Raw genomic sequence first — 25,389 nt, 5'->3', positions numbered from 1 at the left:
AAGGGCTTGCTCCATCTGAAGCCACCCTTGCGTCCTCCGGCCCCATCCTGGGACCTTAACCTGGTTCTTGGTCGTCTAATGAAACCACCTTTCGAACCTCTGCACTCCTGTGACTTGAAATATCTCACTTGGAAAGTGTTATTCCTTTTGGCTGTTACTTCAGCTCGCAGGGTTAGTGAATTACAGGCCCTAGTTACCTATCCGCCTTACACTAAGCTCCTGCAGGACCGGGCGGTACTTCGCACTCACCCTAAATTTTTACCTAAGGTAGTTTCGGAGTTTCATATTAATCAATCCATCATACTACCTATCTTTTTTCCCAGGCCCCACTCCAACTCTGGAGAACAGACCCTGCATACCCTAGACTGTAAGCGGGCTCTAGCTTTTTACCTAGACCGTACAGTTTCTCACAGGAAGAGCACTCAATTATTCGTCTCTTTCCATCCTAACAAGTTAGGACAACCTGTGGGTAAGCAGGCTCTTTCCTCCTGGTTGGCGGACTGCATTGCTTTCTGCTATGAGCAAGCTGGCATCCCTTTTCAAGACCGTGTTAAAGCACACTCTGTGAGGGCCATGGCGACGTCAGTGGCACACCTTCGATCAGTGCCGCTTCCGGACATCTGCAAAGCTGCAACCTGGAGTTCCCTCCATACATTTGCAGCTCATTATTGTTTGGACAAAGCTGGAAGACAGGACTCCATCTTCGGCCAATCTGTCTTGCGTAACCTTTTTCCAACCTGATGTACCAACACCCTTCCACCTGCCCGGTAGGGTGCGGATGCCCTTTCCCAAATTCCACCCCAGTTGTTGTGCCTCTTGCACACCGTTGGGTGCATTTGGTGCAAGTCAGGACATCCTCAGCTCGGTAGTCACCCATTTGTGAGGACAACCATCCTGCTTGTCCTGTGAGAAAGCAAATGTTGCTTACCTGATGTAACAGGTGTTCTCACAGGACAGCAGGATGTTAGTCCTCACGAAACCCGCCTGCCACCCCGCGGTGTTGGGTTCGTTTTCTTTTTACTTTTTAGGCACTGCCTGTAGCTTTGAAAATCAGACTGAAGGGAGACCCCTGCTGGCTGCAGGGTCAGTGCCTTGCTGGGCATGCCCAGTAGGGGCCAGTCAAAGTTCTGTTAAACTTTGACAGAAGTTTTTCCGTGGTGGGCTCCATCCTCGATGTCACCCATTTGTGAGGACTAACATCCTGCTGTCCTGTGAGAACACCTGTTACATCAGGTAAGCAACATTTGCTTTACTCTGTTTATCATACCGCAAAATTGCAGTGTAAGAATACTCTACCTGTTGAAATAAGGCTAGAAACAAAGCAGCTAGAGTTTAAAAAAATTGCTTAAAACCTGGCTGTTCAGACAGGCTTTCAGTGAGAGTAACAGCTAGCAATCATGAATGCATGATCACGCAATGCACAAATTGTGAAGCAGGACTTAAGTTTGTGATTTTAGGATAGATATTTTTTATTTGTCATTAGCTAAGTAAATTTTAAGTTAATGATGTATGTATATTTTACTGTGGCTGTTTTTAATGTGTTTTAGGTTAAGATTGTAAACTGATGTGAAGGCTTGGTCCATACACGGTATAGAAAAACATGTTAAAATAAATGTGTTGGGAGCTTCCCATCATAACAGTCTGAACGATTTCAACTTAGTAAAGTTGCACACCCTAATTTGTGAGGGGTTTGCTTTTTCAAAACAAAACTTTGGGGGTTATCTTAACTTTTTTTTTTTTTTTCCCCTCCCCCCACCCAAGGCCTCTTCTACTGTCGCCATTCCCAAGGAGCACCACCGTTTTGTCATCGGCAAGAGCGGCGAGAAGCTGCAGGACCTAGAGCTCAAAACAGCCACAAAGATCCAGATTCCGCGCCCAGATGATACCAGCAACCAGATTAAGATCACTGGCACCAAGGAGGGCATCGAGAAAGCACGGCACGAAATCTTGCTCATCTCTGCTGAGCAGGTACAATCACCAGCCATTGGGCTGGGATGCTTTATGTCCAAAGTGTGGGTGGGAAGGAAGAGAGGTTATTTAATAGAGTAGTGAAGAGGGTGGTCTGAAGGAAGAAACAGTGTTGGCTGAAAATGCAGGGATAATGGGGGTAAAGAGATCTTGTTGCCAGAGAGGAGCATGCGGAGTCATAGAGAAGGCAATGATGAGGGTGGGGAGGGGAAACAGTGTAGGAAAATGCCAGCTTGTTGGCAGCCCAGTGCACTATTGTTCAGGAGACCAGCTTGATCCCTGGGCCTAGCTCTTTTTGCCTGAGCTGTTGGAGGTTGATGGGGAGAGGGATAATTCTAGCCATTATACAGCAGAAATGCCTATTTGTCAGGCTCAGGGTGTACATGTTTTAGGGTTTGAAGGATGCCACAACCTGTGACCGACTGTGACTAAAGGATCGTTGCTGCAGTGGCTGAGCTATAGGAGGTAGGAGTATAAAAAGTTAGAAATTACCAGAATGTTTAAAAAATGCTTTGCTTTCGAACGGCACTCTGGATAAAGTAAATCTTTGATTCACAATTTATAGTCATGTCTTCAAAGATGAAGTATTTTTAATGTTATGGCTATGAGCCTCCCTAAACATTTATTTATTTATTTTTAACTCCCCTTGTGACCACCTCTGCTGACTCTGCTCCTGCTCCTCCCCATACAGCCCGAAGGCTGTAGAACTGCTAAATGCATCCTGATGGCTAGTATGGGCTGCCCTTGCTCCCACAGACCTGAGCACACTTTGGCCCAGCCAGCACCATTGAAAGGGTGGAAGAGATCTGAACCCATATTACCTATGAAGTACCCAGTGCGGCAGCCTGATTAAAGGGTCTACCTGCTTCCCTAATACAAATGTTTTAATGCAATCCATATACTCCTATCTGATTTATGAATGGGGGGGGGGGGGTGGTTTTGTTGCTAGAGTATTTTTGCAGTGAAATTGAATTTGCTTAATCCAAAAAGCTGCTAAGATAAGATTAGACATGGGTTTGAAAGGGAAAAAGGAAGAAAAGTATAGTTCCTGTTCATACCCCACATCAGTCCAGACAAATGGGTTTTGCATCCCTACTAGCAAATGGAGGCAGAGAACTAAAAAGCTTTTCAGGCACTGCTACTTAAATGAGTGCCATCTGCAGTCCCTCAGTTTTTCTCGGTCTCCAGCAGATGAGAGGTGCAAAACTGCAGTCTAGCGCAAAAAGAGGAGGAGAAGAAATTAGGTAAATAAGATTAGAGGAGATACACCCTGAGATGTTAGGTTCCTTCGTGGGCCAATCCTCTAGGTTGAGCTAAGCGAGCAGGGGGTGGGCAGTCCCTGTTAGGCTTTAGCCTGCAGCATCCGGGGGTAGGAAAGCCAGGGGTCATGATTCCCTCCTTCCCCTGAGGTCTTCCCTGAGTCAGCAACAGATAAGTAAATCTTTTCTTCCTTTTGCTTGACTGTATCTTTAAAAAAAAAAAAAAAAAAAAAAAAAGGCTGCAGAGCAAGTCCTTCTGGCCTAAGGCATTGCAGGCTGCTGCTCAGGGGATAGAGTTTGTGAGCAATACTGCGTTGATTTCGGGGCAGTCAATGAGGTGACTTGGACTGAGGCTGTTGGAAGTTTGGTGCAGCTGGCAGACCATGCCACGTGTGCTCCCTAATGGTGCTGGCTTCAGAGCACGCCAAACCATGGCACCAGCCGCTTGCAGATTAATTTGACTGCATTTTTTACTGATTGTGCTGGAGGGGAGGGACCCTCAGGGCAGCAGCTGACAGCTACCTGATCCTAGGGTACTGTTAGGCCTCAGAGGGAGATTTTGCTGTGACAGGCAGGAGGGCTATACATGGCAGGAAGCAGTCACTGCCTTGTGAGCCTTGAGATTCCCCCTCCCTCAGTGCAAGTCAGGGTTGAGGATCACGGGAGGAAGTCCTGGAGGGCAGTGATTGGGAGGAATTATCCACAGATTGTTTTATTCCTGTACGAGGCCTATCTGGCCAGGAAAGGTGCAGGGGTTAAATGGCCCCTGAGTCAGAAATTGCAGAGGAACCCAAAGAGGTCTAAAGGGTCCCCTGCCAGGGCTTCGGGGGCCTACTCCTCTGGTTGGTTCTTAGCCATCCTACTAGGAATGGAGAATCAGAGAATTTACAGGATGATCCAAGAGGTGATCTGGCAGGTGCTGATCCTGAGGATGATCAACTAACAGTCCAGGGAAGAAAAGAGGCAGAACTGGAGATTTGTCTGACCCAGATGATATGAATTGTGGAGGGGATGACCCAAGGGTGGTCCAGCTGTTCTGCAAAGAGGAGTTGAGACCCTTCATTCCCATTCCTGAAGGAACTGGGTATTAAGGTGCTTCAGGAGGACTCTGATAATGGAGTGGATAAGGTTCTGTGGATAGCCTTTGAGGTCCCCCGAAGGTTTTTCTGCTCCAAGAAGGTTAAGCAGCTGATGAACCGGGAGTGAGTTGTTCCAGAAGCAGGTCTTAAGGTGGCCAGGATGTTTTGCAGCTTTTGGTGCTGCCCAAGGTAGATGCTTGAGCGTAGGTGGTCATCAAGAAGAGAACCATCCTGGTCACAGTCAGCCACACTAAAGGACATTCAGGACCGGAAACTGGAAATCCAGTTGTTGAGGATATTTGTCTCGGCCTTAAGCCTTTGAGTGGCAATCTGTGGTAGCCTGATGCAAGGGGCCTGTTTGTGCTGGGTACAGAAAGCCCAGAAGGCGGCTGTGGGTTCCACTGACTATTCTAAGCAGGTGGTCCAGTTAGAAGCTGGGGTTGCATATGTTGCCAAGGCACTATATGATTTTATTCTGACTTTGGTCAGGAGTATGGTATTAGTGTCAGCATGCTGTTTGCTGTGGTTATGGAGTTGGTCAGCGGATATGTGGTCCAAGTCTCAGCTCTATAATATTCCCGTTAAAGGAAAGCTGCTATTGGAGCGGATCTGGAGCAGTTAATGAAGCAGTTTGAGGAGTCGAAGGGAAACAAACTAACAGAATATGAAAGCGATTGGGAAGATCTTTCCTGTTTGCTCCCGTTTCCAGGATGTGAGGCATTTTCATCCCAATGAGTTCTTAGACATTGCAGAAGCAAAGATCTGGAAGGCAGCAGTCCTTTTAGGGTTCCCAAAGACCTTCCAGAGATGGTGCCAGTCAGGGTACCAAAGATAGTAAGCCCTCACAATTAAGCCGAAGCGGTCGAGGGATGCCGGACTATTTTTACGGACAATGGACCAGGATCACCTCAGACCAATGGGTTCTAGAGGTGATGAGACTGCTATGCTTTAGAATTTTCTCGCCTTATCAGGGAAGCCTTCATGGAATCTTATTGCATGTGCCTTAGCAAGCAAGCGAGAGGCGGTCCTGGATCCGTTGCTTCGGAGGTTAGACAGTTGTTCCAGTTCCAACAAAAGAACAGGGTCAAGGAGGTACTCTGTTTACTTTGTGGTTCTCAAGAAGGAAGGGACCTTTTGGCCCATTCTCGACCTGCAGAGAGAATATGGCGCTGCACGTTCCTTGCTTTTGTATGGAGACGTTACGAATAGTGATGGCGGTGGTTCATCGGGGAGAATTTCTGGCCTCATTGGTTTTAATGGAGGCCTATCTACACATCCCTCTACACGCAGAGTATCAGATTTCTTCGTTTCATGGTGCTGGGGCAGCATTTCCAGTTTTGGGCTCTGCCTTTCGGGTTAGTGATGGCTTGATAGACTTTCACAAAGGTGATGGTAGTTGTGGCAGCTGCGCTGTGAAAAGGGGTTCTGGTTCCCCCTTATCTGGATGACTGGTTTAACCAGGCAATCAAAAGAATGTTCCCAGTCGTTCAAAGGGTGCTGGAGATGTTACGTTCACTGGGCTGAGTTGTGAACTTAGCAAAAATTCACCTTTCTCAGAGCCAGTCTGTGGAGCATTTGGGAGTGAGATTTGACATTCAATTGGGCAAGATGCTTTTTTTTTACCTCAGAGGATTCTGAAGTTTCAGTCACAGGGGGCCTGACTGTTTTGTATGTCAGTGCCCAGGTTCTGGATTCTATGCTAGATTTAGTACCATGGGCCCTTTGATCATATGTGTCCGCTTCAGAAGGCGCTTCTGTCCGGTTGAGATCCATTGTCTGAGGAGTTTCATCGGCCCTTGCTGCTGCTGCAGGGAGTCTCCAGAATCCAGGCTCTCATGGTGGCTGTCTCATCCCAGTTTGTAGAAGGGGGTAGATCTGGAGGTCCTGGACTGGGTAGCAGTGACAACTGATGCCAGCCTCATAGGCTGGAGGGAGGTCTATCAAGGGTGGATGGCCCAAAGTCAGTGGTCACCAGTGGAGGCGACCTGGTCTATCAATCATTTGGAAACAAGGGTGAATGTTCTCAGATAGTGTAACAGTAGCATATGTCAATCATCAAGGCAGGACAAAGAAACTGAGCGGCTCTAGAGGCCCAGGAATTTTGTCTGGGTTGAGCAGTACCTACAAGGGGTTGTGGCCTCTCATGTTGCAGGAGTGGACAATGTACAGGTAGATTATCTCAGCAGACAGCAGTTGGACTCAGGGGAATGGGAGTTGTCGATTGAGGCCTTGGTCCCCTTCCAGGCCAGATGGGGTGATCCCCAACTGGATTAAATAGTACTGCGCTGCAATGACAAAGCAAGGAAATTCAGTCCCAGAATAGTCGGGAGCTAAAGGGATAGATACTCTGGTTCTTCCATGGCCAACAAGGATTCTACTGTACATGTTTCCTCCATGGCTTCTTGTAGCGCGAGTCTTACGGCACATAAACATCCAGGCAGGGTGGTGTTGGTGCCAGAATGGCTGCGGTGGCTGAGGGTTTTGTGGATCTGATTAATCTCTCCATGGATGGGCCCATCAGGTTGGCTCATCTTCTTCAGGGTCTGCTCAGACAAAGACCTATCGTCTCAAAGTGGATCGCTTTTGAGAGGATATGTTTAAGATCAAAAGGGTACTCTGAGTCAAGTTATCACTACATTGCTTCAGGCACAGACCTGCCACGTTCCTAGCTTATGTCAGGGTGTGGAGAGTGTTTTTGAGTCCTGGTGTATAGAGGATGGCCTGGATTTATTATGGGTGGATGTTGCGCACATCCTGGTCTCTCTTTAGCAGGGCTTGACTTAAGGGCCTCACCTATAATTTGCTTTGAGAACAGGTGACATCCTTGGGATGCTTTAGGGGAAAGTTGCAAGGAAGGCAGTTATTGTCTCACCCGGATATCATACAATTTCTCAAGGGAGCCAAGTATCTGCGACCTCCGGTGCGGAAGATGTGTCCTCCTTGGAACTTATACTTGGTGTTGCGAGGTCTTTGAGGTTCTCCAGTTGATCCATTGTGGAAGGTGTCATTGAAAGACTTTACTTTGAAAGCAGTGTTTCTGATAGTGATTTGTTCAACCAGAAGGATTTCTGAGCTTCAGGCTTTGATCTGTAGAGAATCAGTTCTGTGGATTTCAGACTATGGTGTGTCTCTGCAGACGATACCCTTGTTTTTGCCAAAGGTTGTTTCAGATTTCCACCTCAACCAGACTGTGGCACTCCCAGCTTTTCAGAGTTTGCCTGGGGGAGGGATAAATGTGAGGGAACTGCACTTCCCCAATGTTCAGACTTGGTTGCGATATCTTATGGTCACTAATGGCTTCCAGCAGTCAGATCATTTTTGTCTTAAGAGGTGCAAAAAAGGAGCTAAGGCTTCTAAAGCTATTCCCTGTATGTACTTGGATGAGCCCAGACTGCTGGGTTATGCCTCCCTTCCAGCAGTTGGAGACAGAGAAAAACTTGGAAACCCCTGTGCAACCGGCACCAACCTATCTGCCCCAGAAACGCCTCACTGCATTGTCCCGCCCCTCGACAACATCAGAAGTGATGCCGAAGGGAATTTGAGTGCAGGCCCAAGGCGCCGCACGACCAAAGGAGCATGCTCCTTTGTGCTGCCCCCTTTGAGGTGCCCCTATCAGCCATCTACCACATTGTCAACAGAAGGAAGACACTCACTCATCCTCTACCAGCTTTCTCCATCCACCTTTGAACTAGAAACTGTAAGTAACATAATCAGCCTGCCCTCTTTAGTCTCCTCAGTCACGTCCCAATCATCACTCCACAAGCCCTTCCCGATGGACCAAACCACCCTAACCCGCCCCTATTGTGCCCCCACGTGATACTCATCATAACCATCCAAACTTCAAGATCCCCATCTGCAACACCTCACCTTCAATCAGCCTTGACTCTTCAACATCCTTGGAAACAAATCCTACACCAAAGATCAAGACATTCACACAATGACAGAAAACCATGTTACAGAAGACTGGCCATTTAACCAAGATCACTAATTCCAATCATGATCTCCCTCTAACCCAGTAACTTGGACTATCTTTCTTCTCACTATTACTATTCAATGCCCAATTACTAACAAAAAAGACACTTATACTTCATGACATCCTACTAGACCAAAAACCTGATATATGCACCATCACCGAAACATGGCTCAAACAGACACACAATCCAAATCAACAAACTACCAATGCACCTCTACTATGACATCTCCATCCCAAGGATGAGTCATCGTCTGAATCTCCTGCAGCAGGGTCCAGTATTTTTCGACCAGGTGGATTGCTTTTGTCTAATAGCTTGGCTTGTGAGAGGTGGCAGTTGAGAAAGAAGGAGTAGCCGGATTCAGTGATTTCCACTTTTTTTTTTTTTTTTTTTACACAGGCTCGCAAAACTTCCACCTCTCTTATGTATGTCAGTTTGGAAGGTTTTTGACTCTTGGTGTAGTAGGTCGAATGTTTCTCCTAGGCGGGCCTCGATAGTCCACATTCTAGCCTTCTTGGAAGAGGGTTTGTCAAGGGCTAGCTTTCAGTTCTCTTCAGGTTCAAGTGGCAGCGTTAGGATGTTTGTGGAAAGGTGGATGGTGCGTCCATAGCGGCTCATCCGGATGTGGTTAGTTTCCTTTAGGGTGCTAAGCATTTGCATCCACCACGTCGAGCTGTTTGTCCATCCTGGAGTTTGAATTTGGTCCTTAGGACGTTGTGTGAACCTCCTTTTGAACCGCTTAGGTGCGTCACTCTCTGAAGGACCTTACGCTCAAAACAGTGTTTTTGGTAGCTATCTGCTCGGCGAATTTCGGATATTCAGATCCTATCTTGTCGCGAACCTTTTCTTAGGTTTTCCGATTTTGGCGTTTCTTAGAACCGTGCCGTCCTTTCTGCCTAAGGTTGTATCGGCTTTTCACATGAACCAGTCTGAGTTGGCTGTGTTCCCAGATTTGGATCAGAATTCTCCACATGCTTGTGAATTGAAGCATTTGGATGTCAGGCAGGCACTGATGAGTTACTTGGAGGTCACTAATGATTTTCACCTGTTGGATCACCTTTTTGTCTTGTGGAGCGATCCCAGGAAAGGGCATAAGCTTCCAAGGCTACTATTGCCCGGTGGTTGAAGGATGCTATTGCTTCAGCATACATATGTGACGGGTGAGCAGTTCCAGAGGGTCTTAAGGCTCATTCACGGGGTCCTGGGCAGAAAGTCAGTTGATTTCCTCTCAGGAGATCTGTAGGGCGGCAACCTGGAAATCTTTGCATAGCTTTGCTTGGCCTCACCGTTTGGATGTTCGGGTTCCCGACTCGGAGAGTTTTGGCAGCGGTGTGCTTAGAGTGGGGCTTTCTAGGTCCCATCCCATGTAAGGTGGCTTGGGTACATCCCAGCAGTCTGGGCTGATCCAGGGAAAGGAAAATTGGTTCTTACCTGCTAATTTTCGTTCCTGTAGTACCACAGATCAGCCCAGACGCCTGCCCAGTGTTTTGATTCCGCTCAACAGAGTATCGTTTTTTTCCTGTCATACTATAAGCAGGATGAAGATTTCACATTTTGTACATAGTTGAGTCTCCTAAATTTGGTTTAACCATTTAAACTTTTGGATTCCTGTTATCACTTTAATTCTGCTTTGATATTGTTTATACTGAAGGGGCTGCAGGTGGCGCATCCTACTTACAAGGGTGTCCTTCAAGGTTTTTCTCTCTCCATCTGCTGGAAGGGAGGCATAACCCAGCAGTCTGGGCTGATTCGTGGAACTACAGGAATGAAAATGAGCAGGTAAGAACCAATTTTCTTTTATTGCTCATTGGTTGAAGGAAACTATTTTTGTAATCTATCTCTGGAAGGGTCAGACTGTCCCGGAGAGATTGCGGGCACAGACCAAAATGCAGGCAACTTCCTGGGCAGAGTGTTAGTTGGTGTCACCACAAAAAGATTTGTAGAGCAGCTGCTTGGTCATTGCTTCACACTTTTACCAAGCATTATCGCTTAGATGTGTGGGAACTGGCGGAGGTGAGTTTTGGTGAGAATGTTCTGTGAGCAGATCTTTGGGTTCCCACCCAGTGCAGGGAACCTTGGTTACATCCCACTTGTCTGGACTAATCAAGGATTTGAACAGGAAAGGAAAATTTGGTTCTTAACTGCTAATTTTCATTCATGAAATACCACAGATAAATCCAGAAACCCATCCCCTGGATTCCGAAAGACTGTATTGTTGGAGTTAGTTCCTTATAGCAGAGATTAGTTTTGTATATAGTTGGAATCTTTGGACCGAAAGGCATTTTTCTATGTCCTTGGTAGCGAGGGCTCTAGTTCAGAGGGCTCCCACCTGAGTTTCCATGTTCACCCTAGAAGAGGAAGTTGTTGTTTTGAGTTGGTTGGCTTGGGTACAGGTCAATACTGAGGGACTGCAGGTGGCACTCAGTTAAGTAGCAGTGCCTGATAAGCTTTTTAATTCTCTGCCTCCATCTGCTGGTAGGGATGCAAAACCCACTTGTCTGGACTGATGTGTGGTATTTCAGGAATGAACCAATTTTCCTGTAATCCTAAATAAGAAAGGGGTGGCACTACCATGGATTGGAATGTAGGGTCAAAAGATCTGTAAAAATATTGGTGGTTTGGAGTTGAGTTGCACTTGCTTTGCTGTCTTCTCTTCCCACTCCCAACCTGCAGCATGGTCATCCTCTTGCCTCTCACTGGTCTTCTCCCTATTTTTTCAGGACAAGCGAGCTGTGGAGCGCCTAGATGTGGAGAAGGTCTACCACCCCTTTGTCGCTGGTCCCTATAACAAACTGGTGGCAGAAATTATGCAGGAAACAGGGACACGCATAAACATCCCACCACCCAGCGTCAATAAGACAGAGATTGTTTTCACGGGCGAGAAGGAGCAACTAGCCCAGGCCGTGGCACGCATAAGGAAGATCTATGAGGAGAAGGTATGTATGTGCACAGAACTGTTGGCAGAATTGAGCAGGCTGGGCTTCGGTGCATCTTTAGGAAACCCAACTTGTTTTGGAGATGAGTAGTTTTAAATTTAGCCTCCATTTGGATTGTTCTGGTTAGCAATTTGTATTCCAGAGGACGTAAATTGGAAATAGCTTCACCCTGAAACTTTAACATTGGTATTTTTCAGTGTAAACAAGTTGATTTCTGTTATCTGCATCACAGTTCTTATAAGCTACCTTTTTATCTAAAGCCCTTACAGCACAGAGCACAAGCAGTATTGATTGTTTCTTGGGAGGAAAAACTCCACTGCAGGTGTGTTCAGTCAATCTGACATTTAAAATCCATACTGTACCATGGCAGGTGTAGGGGAGGAAAGGTGGATTCTGTTCTCCTCTGATACCCCAAAAAAGCCTCCTTAGTTCCACATGTATCTTCACTCTCTTAACCCTTTACCTCTGGTAACTGAGCATCTTCGCCCCTTCAGAAAAAGAAGACAACTACCATCGCTGTGGAGGTGAAGAAGTCTCAGCACAAGTATGTCATTGGGCCAAAGGGTAACTCCCTGCAGGAGATCCTGGAGAAAACTGGAGTCTCGGTCGAAATACCCCCTACTGACAGCAGCTCAGAGACTGTTATTCTGCGTGGAGAGCCTGAAAAGCTGGGGCAGGCACTGACTGAAGTCTATGCCAAGGTAATCGTAGAAATGCTGTGCTGGAGAGGATGTGAGCCACCTTGCTTAGTCTAGTAAGCCTGTACCATTTCAGTGTAGCTAGTCAGGTGAATGAGCTATGTCAGTAGTCACGCCTGCACTGTGGCTTGACAGCTCTTTAGAATTTTGCAGCACACTGGGATTGGGGATGATTGAGCCGTGCTTTAACTAGTTTGTTTTTTTTTTTTCTTCTAGGCTAACAGTTTCAACGTTTCCTCTGTATCTGCCCCCTCTTGGCTTCACCGTTTCATCATTGGCAAGAAAGGGCAGAACTTGGCCAAAATCACTCAGCAAATACCAAAGGTATAGAGCCCTTGTGACTGGGGAGAGACTTGGCATCTGTTCAGAAGCACAAAGCATGACTACTCAGTTTACTGTCAGGGTGCAAAAGACCAAGAGTTCTTTACTATATATATCCTCAAACTCCACTCTGGAGGGGAGATGAGTCCTTTTTTGGTTTTCTCCTGCCCCATACTACATCATCCTCTCTATGCATACTTTCTCTCCAAAACAGTTATAATATGTCAGATTACTTATTTCATTTTGCTTCTGTCCCCCAAAATGTTTCTGAATAGTAGCATATAAATAGAAAAAATATGCATATGGACTCCTTAAGAACATTCAACGAGTTGTGCGCCCTACTCCAGGTCCCTAGCAGTAAGTTTATGTTCCCTGAATGTACCCGGATCAGTCCAGACTGCTGGGTTTTGCCTCCCTTCCAGCAGATGGAGATAGAGAAAAACTTGAAGGGCACTCTGATAGACCGGTGCACCACCTGCAATCCCTTCAGTATTTCTCTGTCTCCAGCAGATGAAGGTGGCAGAGCCTGCGGTCCTGGTATTTCACTAGTTTAAAAAAAAAAAAATCATCAAAAAGCAGCAGCTCAAATAATTTAAGGGACGCACAAGGCAGAGTTGAAAAGATGGGGGAGGGAAATAGAATGTGGTGGTTCATTGTCCCATTTGGGAGTAGAATTGTCTGGAGGTCACCACAGCCATAGTGCATAGAAGGGTGCATACTGGTGGCAGAGGTAACTGGGTTGCTGTGACACTGATTCTCTGTCCTCTTCTTCCCAGGTGCACATTGAGTTCACAGAGGGGGAAGATAAGATCACTCTGGAGGGACCCACAGAGGATGTGACCCTGGCTCAGGAGCAGATTGAGTTGATGGTAAAAGATCTGGTGAGTTGCTTGAAAAGACTCTTTGGCTGAGTCAATGTTAAGCATATCAGAGTTATGAGCTCCAAATGACAGGCCACAATATAATGAGAATTTTTTTTTTATTGGATTAGAGATCGAAAGGGAAAAACCCCCAGGAGTGCTGCTTTGGCTCTGTGTGTGATACTCCACTTTTTTTTTTTCTTGTAGATTGCCCGGATGGATTATACAGAGATTACTGTAGACCACAAGTTCCATAGACATCTCATTGGCAAGAGCGGTACTAACAGTGAGTCGCCTCGACCATTCTCATCTAAGTATCTAGAGGTCCATATTCAAAACTGTTTAGACAGGATATCATAATAGTTATCCCATCTAGATGGCTTACCTGGCTATATTTCGGGGGCAGGCAGAAGGTGTTCTGGGGAGGACTAGAGTTAGCTGAATAACTTAACCAGCTAACTTCGACTATGGGTTCGCCGGTTATCTTCTGTGGGTAACTCTGGTCTGGCCGTAAAGCTGTCCTAAAGTTAGCAGGGTTTGTATAACTGGCTAACTACCACAGCAGCTGAATATGGACCCCCTTAGTGTCCCCTAGAATCTAGAACTCAAGTACTCTATATCAGGGACTGCAGGATACCTTACTGGGTCCTGATATAGGCTCTACCATTCTCATCCAAGCAAATCACAGGGTGGGCAATACAAACATTCAGAGAATACTGAACCAACGTAATGAGGTAACTTTTCTTCTGAAAGGAGCAGTTCTTACTAGAAGGTGGATTTTTATGGAAACCCTGAATTGATCAAACCAGGTAGCAGATCTCCTCTAATACAGAGCATCTTCAAATATTACGTCTTCAGAAGAGGAGGACTGAATTTGCATGTTTAGCAGTTGTAAATTTGGTCTGTTATCTAGATATTAGTGGATAAGTGACAGTTTTATGATTTGTCATTTGAAATTATATGAAAAAATACTATATTTTTAGGGATGGGTTGGAGGGATACTAGGAAGGGGGATAAAGAGTAGGGTAGGGAAACCCCCTCACTCAAGCTTTCAGAACCTGATTGGATGCAATCTTTACAATGTGCGGTTGTGTCTTGTTTTTTTTTTTTTTCCCTTCATGCAACAGTCAACAGGATTAAGGAACTGTACAAAGTATCTGTGAGAATTCCCCCAGATAATGAGAAGAGCAATCTGATCCGTATTGAGGGAGACCCTCAGGGGGTACAGCTGGCCAAGAAAGAGTTACTCGAGCTCGCATTACGTATGGTGAGTGAGGGGGACGAGGAATTGTAATACTATCTGTAAGCAGCAGCCAGAGCTCTTCTCCCTCCCCCCCCCCCGCCCCCCCCCCCTCAGATGGAGCTCAGATCTCACATGGGGAGTGAGAAAAGTGTATTGCTGAGTAACCAGCAACCAATTTTCTTAAGCCTCCCTACATGCACACGTCCTCTTCCTTACAATAATTTATGGAAGGAGCTGGATCTAGACAATGTCACTGTACTTAGTACTGTATTAAATTCCATTTTTCCAGTTCAGAAAAGCTTATGGAAACAAAGCAAGTGTGAGGTGAGTTGATACTGTCAAACAGGGAGTGGAGATTGTAGGATATGAAAGTAAATACATTCTTCACACAAGCATGGCTCATAACTTTTTTGTTTTTTGCAGTCCACATCAGGGAGAGGATGAAAAGAATGCAGGGGCACAGTGGGATTGGCCAAAAAGAATCAGTACCTGATTTAAAAATGGAATTAGGGTAGCAGGCTTCCTCTTCTTCCACTCAAACCAGTCCAGAAACGTGGGTTATGTTCACCAGCCCGCAGATAGACTATCAGGTTTGCTGATGTCTCCACATCTGGGGTCCCGTGGTGACCTCAGCCTGCCAGTATTCTGTCTTCAACAGAGGGTAGTCAGGCATCCAGTACTGTGAGGGAGGATTGGATTGGACTTGGCAGATCCTGGGGTGAGAATCTTGGACTCCCTCTAAGCATAGCCAGTGGACCAGGAGCTTCTGGCTTTCTTGAATAGGGTATTCTGGCTGTATCTGAATTTGCCTTCTCCCTCCCTTTTCTCCTTTTCCATGGACTTTTCTCCCACAAGGGTGTGAAAATTTGAAATTTCTTCAGGGCTTCCTCTTAACTTTCCTCTCTTAGCTTCTGGCTGCCTATGAGACCTAATAAAGTTTATTGAAAAAAAAAAAGCATTTGTAGTTCATCAGTTGGGCAGCATTTCTTGGTGAGTGACTGAGGATTGTATTTCCTCAGGCTTGAGGTCTTGGGCAGTGGAGCTGACTCAGGAGGCGTATGGGAAAGCATTTATGCACTATATGCAGCTTGTGGAGACAGGTGTCAGGAGTAGCAGGAAAGTGGGCAACAAAATTTGGCCATCCTGCGGGGGGGGGGGGGGTGCTGCTTTGACAGGGTCAGTCGGGGCAGCCTTTGCTGCTGGGATCACAGTGTATTATGATCCAGATGCAGAAAGGGGTTTGTGAAAGTACTGGGTGGGGGAAGGAGGAAAGGGAAGGGACACTGATAAGCTGCCTAATCAGGGTGAGGGAAGGGGAATCCTGGCAGCAATCAGTTTTAATTTTTCTTTTTAAACTGGACTTGAAGGGGGTTGAGGGGGAGGGCTGGGAATAAGGTCAAATAGGCCCAGGCACCTTTTTATTATGTGAAGACTGTTGCCATGTCAAGGATTGTTCTTTCTGAATATAGCCAGTTAAGCCTCAACTTATCTAGCTACACTCTGCCAGATGACTGTTAAGCCTAACTGGCAATATTCAAAAGATAGCCAATTAGATTTTAAAGTTACCTCGCTAAAGGTAGCCAGATAACTTTATTTGGAGATATTCATCTCGCTGAATATCAAAAATAATGTATTTGGCTAACTGTTTAGCAAGATAAGCTAGCCGTTTTTAGGGATTTGAGTATTGGACCCAAATATCTACCCTAGATGATAAGGAATTAAACAATTTAAATTCTTTAAAGGTATAAGTAATGCACAAGAGAAATTCCTTTTTTTTGGAAAGGAAACTCTAGAATGAGGGTTCATGACAAGAGGCTGAAGGGGAGGGTGCATAAGATGCCATGCAGAGTCAGACCAAAGATCCATGAAGCCCAACATTCTGCGTCTAGTAATGGTCAGTCTGGATCACAAGTACTCAGCAGAACCAAAGAGTAGACCCATACCTTTTTGTGGACTTCCACAGATGAGCAGTAGTTTCCCAAGTTTACCTAGTTATTAGTTCGTGGGCTTTTCCTCAAGGAATTAGTCCTAAACCCTTTAAACTCAGTTTTGCTAGATGCCTTGACCCCAGCCTGCAGCATCATGTTTCTCAGCTTGATTGTGTATTGAGCGAAAAAAATGCTTTATCAGATTTTACTTTAAATCTACCTATTAGTTTCATGGTGTCTTCTAGTTAGAGCTTGAAAGGGTAAATAATGGCTCCCTGTTGCACTCCGTGCATGATTTAATATGCTTCTATCATATCCTTCCTCAATTGCCTCTTCACCATGCTAACCTGCAGAACCTCACCTCAGAAAGGAGCTGTTCTATCACTTTTCATTTTTAATGTCCTTTTTGGCAACTTTTTTTTTTCCAGTTCCACACTCTTTTTTTGAAAAGGAAGTCTTTCATGTTTTGTTCTGTTGAAAAAAAACAAACATTTCTCCAGTACAAACAGTAGGAACAAAAGTGGTACTGGAATTTGTAAACTATGGGTCAACTGAAAAAGATTCTGTTTTAAAAATACAAATAAAGGTTAAGCCTCAGATCAAGTAGGGTCTAAGGTATTAAAGTAGATTGAGCAGATCAGGCGACTCTGGTCTTCTATCAGTCATTACTCTGTGTTCTGTGTTTCAGGTGTCTAAACATGGGGCTCTGTGACTTGCAGAACTAACATTACACTAAGCAGATTTTTGTCTGTTTTTTTTTCTTCCCCCTGCTTCATAGGAAAACGAACGTACAAAGGACTTGATTATTGATCAGAAGTACCATCGTGCTATCATTGGACAGAAGGGCGAGCGAATCCGGGATGTCAGGGATAAATTCACTGAGGTAAAGCAGGGTGTCCATACCTAACTGATTACTCCTAGCTCTTGGTGTAGGCTGAATTTTAGGCTTTTGAATGTTGTCTTGATATGGATGGGGGTAAAGCAAACTTGGCCTTGATTTAAGCCCTTGGCTGTCAGCATTGCCCATCAGTATATGAAAAGTAAGGATGGAGTTGAAACAAAGCCTCAGTTACAACACTGGCTATCGTCTTGTCTGTGTTCTTCTTCTGTACTTGCATCTTTGCTTAAGGAAAAATGGAAACCTTGCCTTATTAATTATTTCTTCAAGTTCTTTAAAATTCTCATTGATGTCACATTTCCTGAACCACACTGACATTGTCATGTGTGCTGTGATTTGTGGCATTTTTGTCTTGTAGTGGAATTGCTTGGAAGCAACTAAAAGCTTCCAAGCAAATGCTAAAAGCTTCAGAGATGAAAGCTTTAAAATATTTGTAATTGGTAACAAAGGTGAGGTTCCACCGGTTTGCCATCTTTATTATTTTTTTTAAATATTATATAATACACACCAGATAGAACTTTCTTTTGAAAAGCTTGGAAAAACTTCGTTGAGTGAAACAGGACTGGCTTTTTTGTTAGGCAGCATTCTGGTGATCTCATATTTGTGGCTCTCATGCTCTGTTTTCATCTCCTCTCTCTGTGGCTGGCTGTTGATTCCCCTAGGCTTGGTCTATAAATGCTTCTGTTTGGATGTGGGATCGTTCTAGCTGTGCTGTTGGCATAAACTGATGTGAAGAATAATTTATTTATAGGTTATCATCAACTTTCCTGATCCGACGCACAAAAGCGATATTGTACAGCTTCGAGGGCCCAAGAATGAGGTGGAGAAATGTACCAAGTTCTTGCAGACGATGGTGGTCGATCTGGTATGGCTGCAGCGACTTTGTCTTCATTCACACCTGTTTATCCTAATAAGGGGAGAAGCTGTTGATGGGGGCATCCAGAGGCTTGCAAAGAGCAGCCCTGAAGAGGGCATCCTGTTCTGTCACAAGTAGGGGATGGAAGAGGAGTTTCTGGAGGTTGCATAGGATCTGAGAATTGGATGAGGGTTGGGACTTTGTAAGAGCATATAAACAGAAGAAACACAAACTTATGTGACTTCTTCTTTTCTCAAGATCTCCCATCTTGTCCATTTTTAGATCCAAGATCTCCTAGTTGTGCACACCATGTACCCAGCAGCAGCCACTTCAGTCTGTAATTACTCCAAACCAGACTATGGCTTTGAAATGAGGATTTTTAGTTTTAATTTTATTCTTGGAGTCTGTGTTCAGTAAACAGACAATCAATTGCAAATACTTATTTTTCTGGGAGAGACGGGAGGAGGGAGTTTATCAAAGGAGAAGTAGGCTATTCTGTCCTTGCAGCTGGGTGACATCCATCTGAGCCCAGAGTAGTGAAATGATCACACAGCTTCTAGAGCTTTCGTCATACCCAACTGAGTTTGTGCAGGCCATCCTGCATCACAGCTGTTATGTGAGGACCACCTCTTGCTGCTTTTTTTTTTTTTCTGTAGCTCCCATAGTCTGTTTTTGGTTTGTTTTTTTTTTGTTTTTTTTCCATAGTAAGTCAATATTTCTAATGCCAAAAATCAGTCACATGAACACCCTCAGTTGGTTCATCTCCATTCTGGTGATTTTTTTTTTTAAGATGGGCCTTTTATGGAGTTGCAAGCTTTCTTTATGAGGCCATGTATTGCTTAGAATTTGCATCAGTCAGTTTTTGTTTTTTTTAAACTGTCATTTGATTTCACTGCAGCTGTTCTTTGACCAATATTCATGAGAGCAGCCTGTGGCTTCACAAAGTGCCTCCAGTGTGATCATGCTGTATCTGTCACGGATCTCCATGACAGAGATGTGCTTTGGCTGGGGAATGATCACAATGTCTCGGGATACCCCACATGTGAGGCAAGGACTCTGAGGAAATAAATTCCACTTGAAGGTCATTAAAAAAAACTTTTTATGGATAAGTGTGGGCCATCTACATTGGAGGCATCCACATAAAAGGACCCAGGAGCTGTACCATATGCTGATGCACTGACATCTAAGAAAGCATCAGTCTTCCTTTTCATCCTGCTTGACCATCCAGATGCATAGGTTATTTCTCCCGATCAGCAGATGGGGGGCAGATTAACAAGTCTTTCACCCCCGTATGTAGAATCTCATGCTGACCTCAGCTTGCCAGTATTCCAGCTTCAGCAGATGGTAAGAGGTGCATATCCCATGATCTGTGCTAAGGCCTGATGAGGCTGAAGATTCAGAACTGTGTCCAGGATTATTTAGAGCTACTCTGTGGTGAAAGCCTTGTGCTTCCTCCCGCAGTTGAGCACAGCTATAGGCAGGGGGGCTTCCAAGGGCTGGGTTTGGGCTCCAGGGCTCTGGATTGCCTCCCCCTCTCCTTCAGGTAACTTTTTCATCTGCAGAACTTTATTTTTGTAGTAGATAAATATGCCTCAAGGCAATCTCCCTATTAACACAGCGATAAGAGAGGATATGAATGTATTACATTGTGGTATAGGTTTGTCCAATAAGTTTTGATCAGCAAGGGTGACTTATCTTCACACTTACTGAAATATATCACCACACCATTTTTAATATATAAACACATTTAATATATCATTTTCCAAAAGCAGCTTGTTATAACATTTTTATTTTATTTTTGTTGCACTTACTAAAAATCAATCCATATAATAGACCCTATTTCACTGAAACTCTTATGATAAAAGTGATGTCCCAAGGTCTTTCATTTCATGTGAAAAAAAAACTCTTCCTGTAGTATCAAAGTTTCTAGTGTATATTCACTTACATCCAATCTCTCGCTAATCAGGAAGAAGTGCAAGTAAATAATTGCCTTTTTTTTTTGTGTGTTTTTTTTTTTAGCCTTATGTGTTCTGCCAGAGATTTAAAAAAAAAAAAAATTTTTTTCTTTAGTTTTTCAGTTAGAGAGGCATTTTAGCAGTTCCTGCTTTGGAGTCGCAGTGCATAGAAACTCTGGGGTTTTTGCAGTCAGCAACTGTTTAGCAGGCAGAACAATGTCTGCTCCTCTACAGAAATACTATGCTCTGCTCTCTGTGGTTCTACTAGGCAGATGGAGAGAAAATGGTGTTCCTTGTGCCTTAGGGGTATGGAGAGAGGGGATTCCAAGGGGGCAGACTGCATCAGCAGGGCTAGAGCAGCACCTAGTTCCCAGCAGTGTCTTCTCCCATGCAGGAAATGGCAGGCATTCTAGGCCTGTGTCAGGACCTAGAACTGAACCAGACTCGCTTAGTTTCCACAGTGCAGTAACTGTTGGGCAGCCCCTTCAGGGCTGCTAAGGCAGCTGTGATTAAAGGAACAGTTCCCAATTGCAGATTCCAGCTCTTCCTGCTGATTAGTCCTCAATTTCAGCTGAGTTTTTAAAATGCCTTCACTACTTCTGTTCCTTCACGGAATGGTGCTGCTACCCAGGGGGAGAATCCTGGGGTTCAGGCTTCAAGATGCTGCCAAGGGAGGACTTGGAGAATAGATCAGTCAATTCAGATGTTTCTCTAGCCAATTTGAGGGAGTTAAAGGATGTTGGCAGCGAGTTAGAGTTGGAGGACGAGGAATATCCCACTGAAGTGGAGGATGGTGGTTCTATGGTCCATCTGTGTGTCAGAGAGAAGCTGTCCTCTTGGTACCCATTCCTTTAGTGTTCTCAAGATTGAAGATGAGAAGATGGAGGAAGTTTGGGCTTCCCTGGAAGACCCTATTTTCCCTTGCACACCTTGATTAGGTTTGATTTGGAATGGGTATCCGCTGAGGCTCATTTTAAGAGGGGGTTGCTCTTTGAAGCTGTACCTTATCACTCAAAGGGTTGAAGCTAAGGTTTCTAAAAGTGGATGCTTTGATATCCTGTTATGAAACAGATCATGCATCCTGTCTAAGATGGTGTGGCCCTTTTAAAGATGCTCAAAGCAGGAAGATAGAGGCAGTGCTGAAGCAGGCCTTTGAAATATCAGGTTATGGCCTTTCAAGTGGCTGCGTGTAGCAGTATTGTGGCAGGAGCAGTGTTTCATCTTAGCAGCTGCAGGAATGTTTGGAGGCATGCTGCAGTGTGGACTGGATGAGGCTATGCAAACTGAACCAGGAGCAGCCTTATTTGTAGATGTTGCTTTTTGATTTTGGTTTGTGCTGTGGCTAGGCCTCTATTGTGACAGCCAGATATTCACTTTAGCTTGGCAAAACCTTACCATCTGATCCAAGCACACCAGTGGCCTCCACTTCCAAGGAGCCACTGAGGAAGAAAGCCTGTACCAAGGAGCCCCAAACCTCCTCAGTGCCAGGTTCACTAAGGCGTCCCTTGCCTTTGGGGGAGGCACCAATGCTCCACCTATAATGGTGGTTGTTCCGGTGGTGCCCATCCAGCTTCCCACTCTAGACCTGGTCTTAGTAGCAGCGTTCCGTGAGGAACTGAACCAGATGGTTCAGGAGGCAGTAGTGCAAGCTCTCCATGGACACCTGATTCCATCGGCACCAATACCAGCTCCGATTTCAGAAGCCGGATCCAATGCTTGCACCATTGCTTAACAGGATCGATGCCTTCATCGGTGCTTTGCCTTCGGCACCGAGGGAAACTGTTACTTCAAAGTCTTTCTATGCTTATTTCCCTCTCTTCAGATGAGAGTGAATCGCCAATGCCAGACCCTTCTGGAGTGTTACTACTGAGGAGGCCACAGAGGTCATAGAGTCCTTCAGGACCACTTTTGCCACCGATGCCCCATCGACCTTTACCAGTGCCCGAACCTCCTCCAGCCAGGGGAAGTCCATGTTTGCCCTCTGGAGAACCGTTGGGTGCTGAGGATCAGCATTATTATCCTTGGTCGTCTGACTCTTTGGATTCCCAAGACACGGGTGATATTCCATCAGAGCCTTCTCCTCCCAAAGAGAGAAGAGTCTCCACCAGAGGACATCTCTTTTATAAGTTTCATCAGAGATGTGAGTCTATACCATTCACTCTCGAGACTGAAGAAGACTCCAGACATAAAATGTTAAAGTCCTTCAGTTTGATGCACCAAAGGAGGTAATGTCCATAAGGTCCTCCTTGACCTCCTTCAACGCAATTGGGAACATCCAGGAACAGTCCCCCTGGTAAACTGTAAGACTGATGCTACATATTTGGTCCAAACACACAAGGAGTATTCCAATTTTTCAAAATTATGTGCAAAAAACTTTTTTATTATCAAATCTATCTAGACAATAAAATGCTCACTATCTCAATCAACCCATTCACACACTCAAACTAAAACCATATTAAAAACATTTACAGTACATCGTGATTGTGACAATAAATCTTAACAGATTGTATACATAATTTATAGTAATATCAATTCTTATTCTTTTCAAGATTATTATTCGCCATACATAGTATTCATTTCAACTGAAGTCTATCTTCAAAGTTAATTCCCATTTCAGTGGGAATTAACTTTGAAGATAGACTTCAGTTGAAATGAATACTATGTATGGCGAATAATAATCTTGAAAAGAATAAGAATTGATATTACTATAAATTATGTATACAATCTGTTAAGATTTATTGTAGCAATCACGATGTACTGTAAATGTTTTTAATATGGTTTTAGTTTGTGTGTGAATGGGTTGAATGAGATAGTGAGCATTTTATTGTCTAGATAGATTTGATGATAATAAAAAAGTTTTTTGCACATAATTTTGAAAAATTGGAATACTCCTTGTGTGTTTATAAAAGTGATAGGAGAGATCTTGTGACTACTTACCCATTGTATAGTTTTACATATTTGGTCCAAGCAGCACCTGGATTCCAGAAGGCTCAACTTTCCCACCATTCAATGGTGGTCGAGTCCGCCCAGAAAAAGGCCAGAAGGCCAAGAACTCATTCGTCCACATCTTCAGGAAAAGAACAGAAATTCCTCGATGCTTTTGGGCGTAGGGTCTTCCATGGAACCTTGTTAATCTCCCATAATGCAGCTTACCAACTTTACATCTGGCAATACAACAGGAATCTGTTCAAATAGCTCCAAGATCTTTCTGATACTCTTCCTGACCATTTCTAGGACCAGCTCAATACCATTCTTAAGAAAGGTCTAGATGCTGGTAAACATGAGGTGTGCTCTGCCTATGACATCTTTGACACCTCCGCAGCCTGGTCTTTCCTCTGGTTTTTGACTGCCCAATAGAGAGCAAATGTCCACCTCCACCACTGCTGCAATTGCCAGTGGGTGGCCATCTCTGCCACTTCATAAACATCTGGTACACGGTCACCACAGACCAGTGGATCCTATCTGTAATAGCTCAAGGTTACCATCTCAACTTTCTGTCCATTCCGTTGGACTCCCCGCCTCATCCGACGTGGAGTTCCGCCAACCACTCTCCACTTCTAGAGGAGGAAATAAGACCCCTTCTTCAAGTCAATGCCATAGAACACGTTCCTTCTCCACAAAGGGGAAAGGGCTTCTACTCCCTTTACTTCTTGATACCAAAAACGTCCGGAGGCATTCGTCCAATATTAGATCTTCGGGCCTTGAACAAGTATTTACGAAAGGAAAAGTTCAGGATGGTAACATTGGGCTATCTACTCTCTCTGATTCAACAGGGAGATTGGCTTTGCTCTCTGGATTTAAAAGACGCGTATATGCACATAACAATTACCCCATCTCACAGAAAATACCTCCGGTTCCTCGTCAGAAACAAGCACTTTCAGTACAGAGTGCTTCAGTTTGGCCTGGCATCAGCCCCTCGTGTCTTCACAAAATGCCTGGCAGTAGTAGCCGCATACTTAAGGCGACTGGGCACTCACATTTATCCTTATCTAGACAACTAGTTTCTGAGGGCTCAGTCTGCAGAGGCGGTTTTTCAATCCCTCCATCTAACCTTGTGATTACTACTGTCCTTAGGATTTCTAGTAAATTATCAAAAATCCAATCTGATTCCATCCCAGTCCCTCTCCTTCATTGGAGTGGATCTCGACACTATCCATGCAAAGGCTTTTCTTCCCAAGGACCGAGCTCATATGCTAGCAGTGCTTGCGCATACTATACAGTCTCACCAAACCATGACTGCTTGTCGTGTTCTCGTCTTGCTGGGCCACATGGCATTCTCGGTCCATGTTACACCGAGGGCTCGACTTGCCATGCGAGTAACGCAGTGGACATTAAAATTCCAGTGGTCTTAGGCCCGCCATCCAATGTCCAACATTGTCCATGTCACCAGGCAGCTTCGTTTCTTACTAGCTTGGTGGGTCCAGGAATCCAACCTGCTCATGGGATTACCCTTCCACGCTCCAGAACCTCAGATTATTCTGACTACAGATGCTTTCACCCTAGGTTGGGGAGCATATGTCCACAACCTAGAGACTCGGGGAAACCTGGTCTGCAGCAGAAGCATGACATTAGATAAATTTTCTGGAGCTCAGGGCAATCAGATATGCGCTTCTAGCATTCAAAGATTGCTTATCCAGCAAGGCAATCCTAATCCAAATGGACAATTGAGTAGCGATGTGGTATGTCAACAAGCAGGGTGGAACCTGCTCCTACAGGAGGTAGCGCTGATCTGGGCTCTAGCTCTGTCATTCCATGCTACTGAGAGCAACTTACCTGTTAGACGTGGACAATGTACTAGCGGACAAACTCAGTCACAAATTTCAATCCCACGAGTGGTCCCTAAACCCTACGGTGGCGGAACGCATATTCCAGAAATGGGGATTCCTGAAATGGGGATATCCAACGATAGATCTCTTTGCGTCTATCCACAATCACATAGTGGACAACTTCTGCTCCCTACATTGCAGTCCCAGAACACCACAGAGGGATGCGTTTGCACTCTCTTGGAATATCAGGCCTCCTGAATGCCTATCCCCCACTTCCACTCATAAGCAAGTCTCTCGTGAAGCTACGTCAAGACAAGGTTCTCATGATTCTCATAGCCCCATACTGGCCGCGACAGGTGTGGTTTCCCATCCTTCGTGACCTCTCTGTCCGCCCGCAAATTCGCCTGGGCGCAGATCCATCCCTGATCTCTCAGAATGCTGGGCACCTGCGTCATCCAAACCTCCAGGCACTGGCACTGACAGCTTGGATGTTGAAAGGCTGATTTTACAGCCTCTCAACCTCTGACTCTGTATCCCAGGTCTTAGTAGCTTCACGAAAGCCTTCTACTAGAAGGTCTTATCATTCTAAATGGAAACTATTTTTGTTGTGGTGCACATCAAAGGACTTGGATCCCTTTACCTGCCCCACAA

At 45.1% G+C, this 25,389-nt stretch overlaps 1 protein-coding gene across 3 annotated transcripts in view; it reads left to right on the top strand.

The window, feature by feature from the left end:
* Nucleotides 1-25,389, top strand: part of HDLBP (high density lipoprotein binding protein) — a 235,783-nt gene that overhangs the window by 136,947 nt on the left and 73,447 nt on the right. For all 3 annotated transcript variants that reach the window (XM_029617121.1, XM_029617119.1, XM_029617120.1), the window contains exons 6-14: nt 1,762-1,968; nt 10,998-11,213; nt 11,708-11,914; nt 12,128-12,235; nt 13,009-13,113; nt 13,300-13,378; nt 14,220-14,359; nt 17,042-17,146; nt 17,913-18,026. In XM_029617121.1, the coding sequence (XP_029472981.1) occupies nt 1,762-1,968; nt 10,998-11,213; nt 11,708-11,914; nt 12,128-12,235; nt 13,009-13,113; nt 13,300-13,378; nt 14,220-14,359; nt 17,042-17,146; nt 17,913-18,026 (1,281 nt within the window). The remainder of the gene's footprint in view (nt 1-1,761; nt 1,969-10,997; nt 11,214-11,707; nt 11,915-12,127; nt 12,236-13,008; nt 13,114-13,299; nt 13,379-14,219; nt 14,360-17,041; nt 17,147-17,912; nt 18,027-25,389) is intronic.

Source organism: Rhinatrema bivittatum, chromosome 9, assembly GCF_901001135.1.
Source record: "Rhinatrema bivittatum chromosome 9, aRhiBiv1.1, whole genome shotgun sequence".
NCBI classification, from domain to species: domain Eukaryota; kingdom Metazoa; phylum Chordata; class Amphibia; order Gymnophiona; family Rhinatrematidae; genus Rhinatrema; species Rhinatrema bivittatum.
The sequence above is the reverse complement of the archived record's forward strand: the minus strand, read 5'-3'. Positions and strand labels throughout refer to the sequence as shown.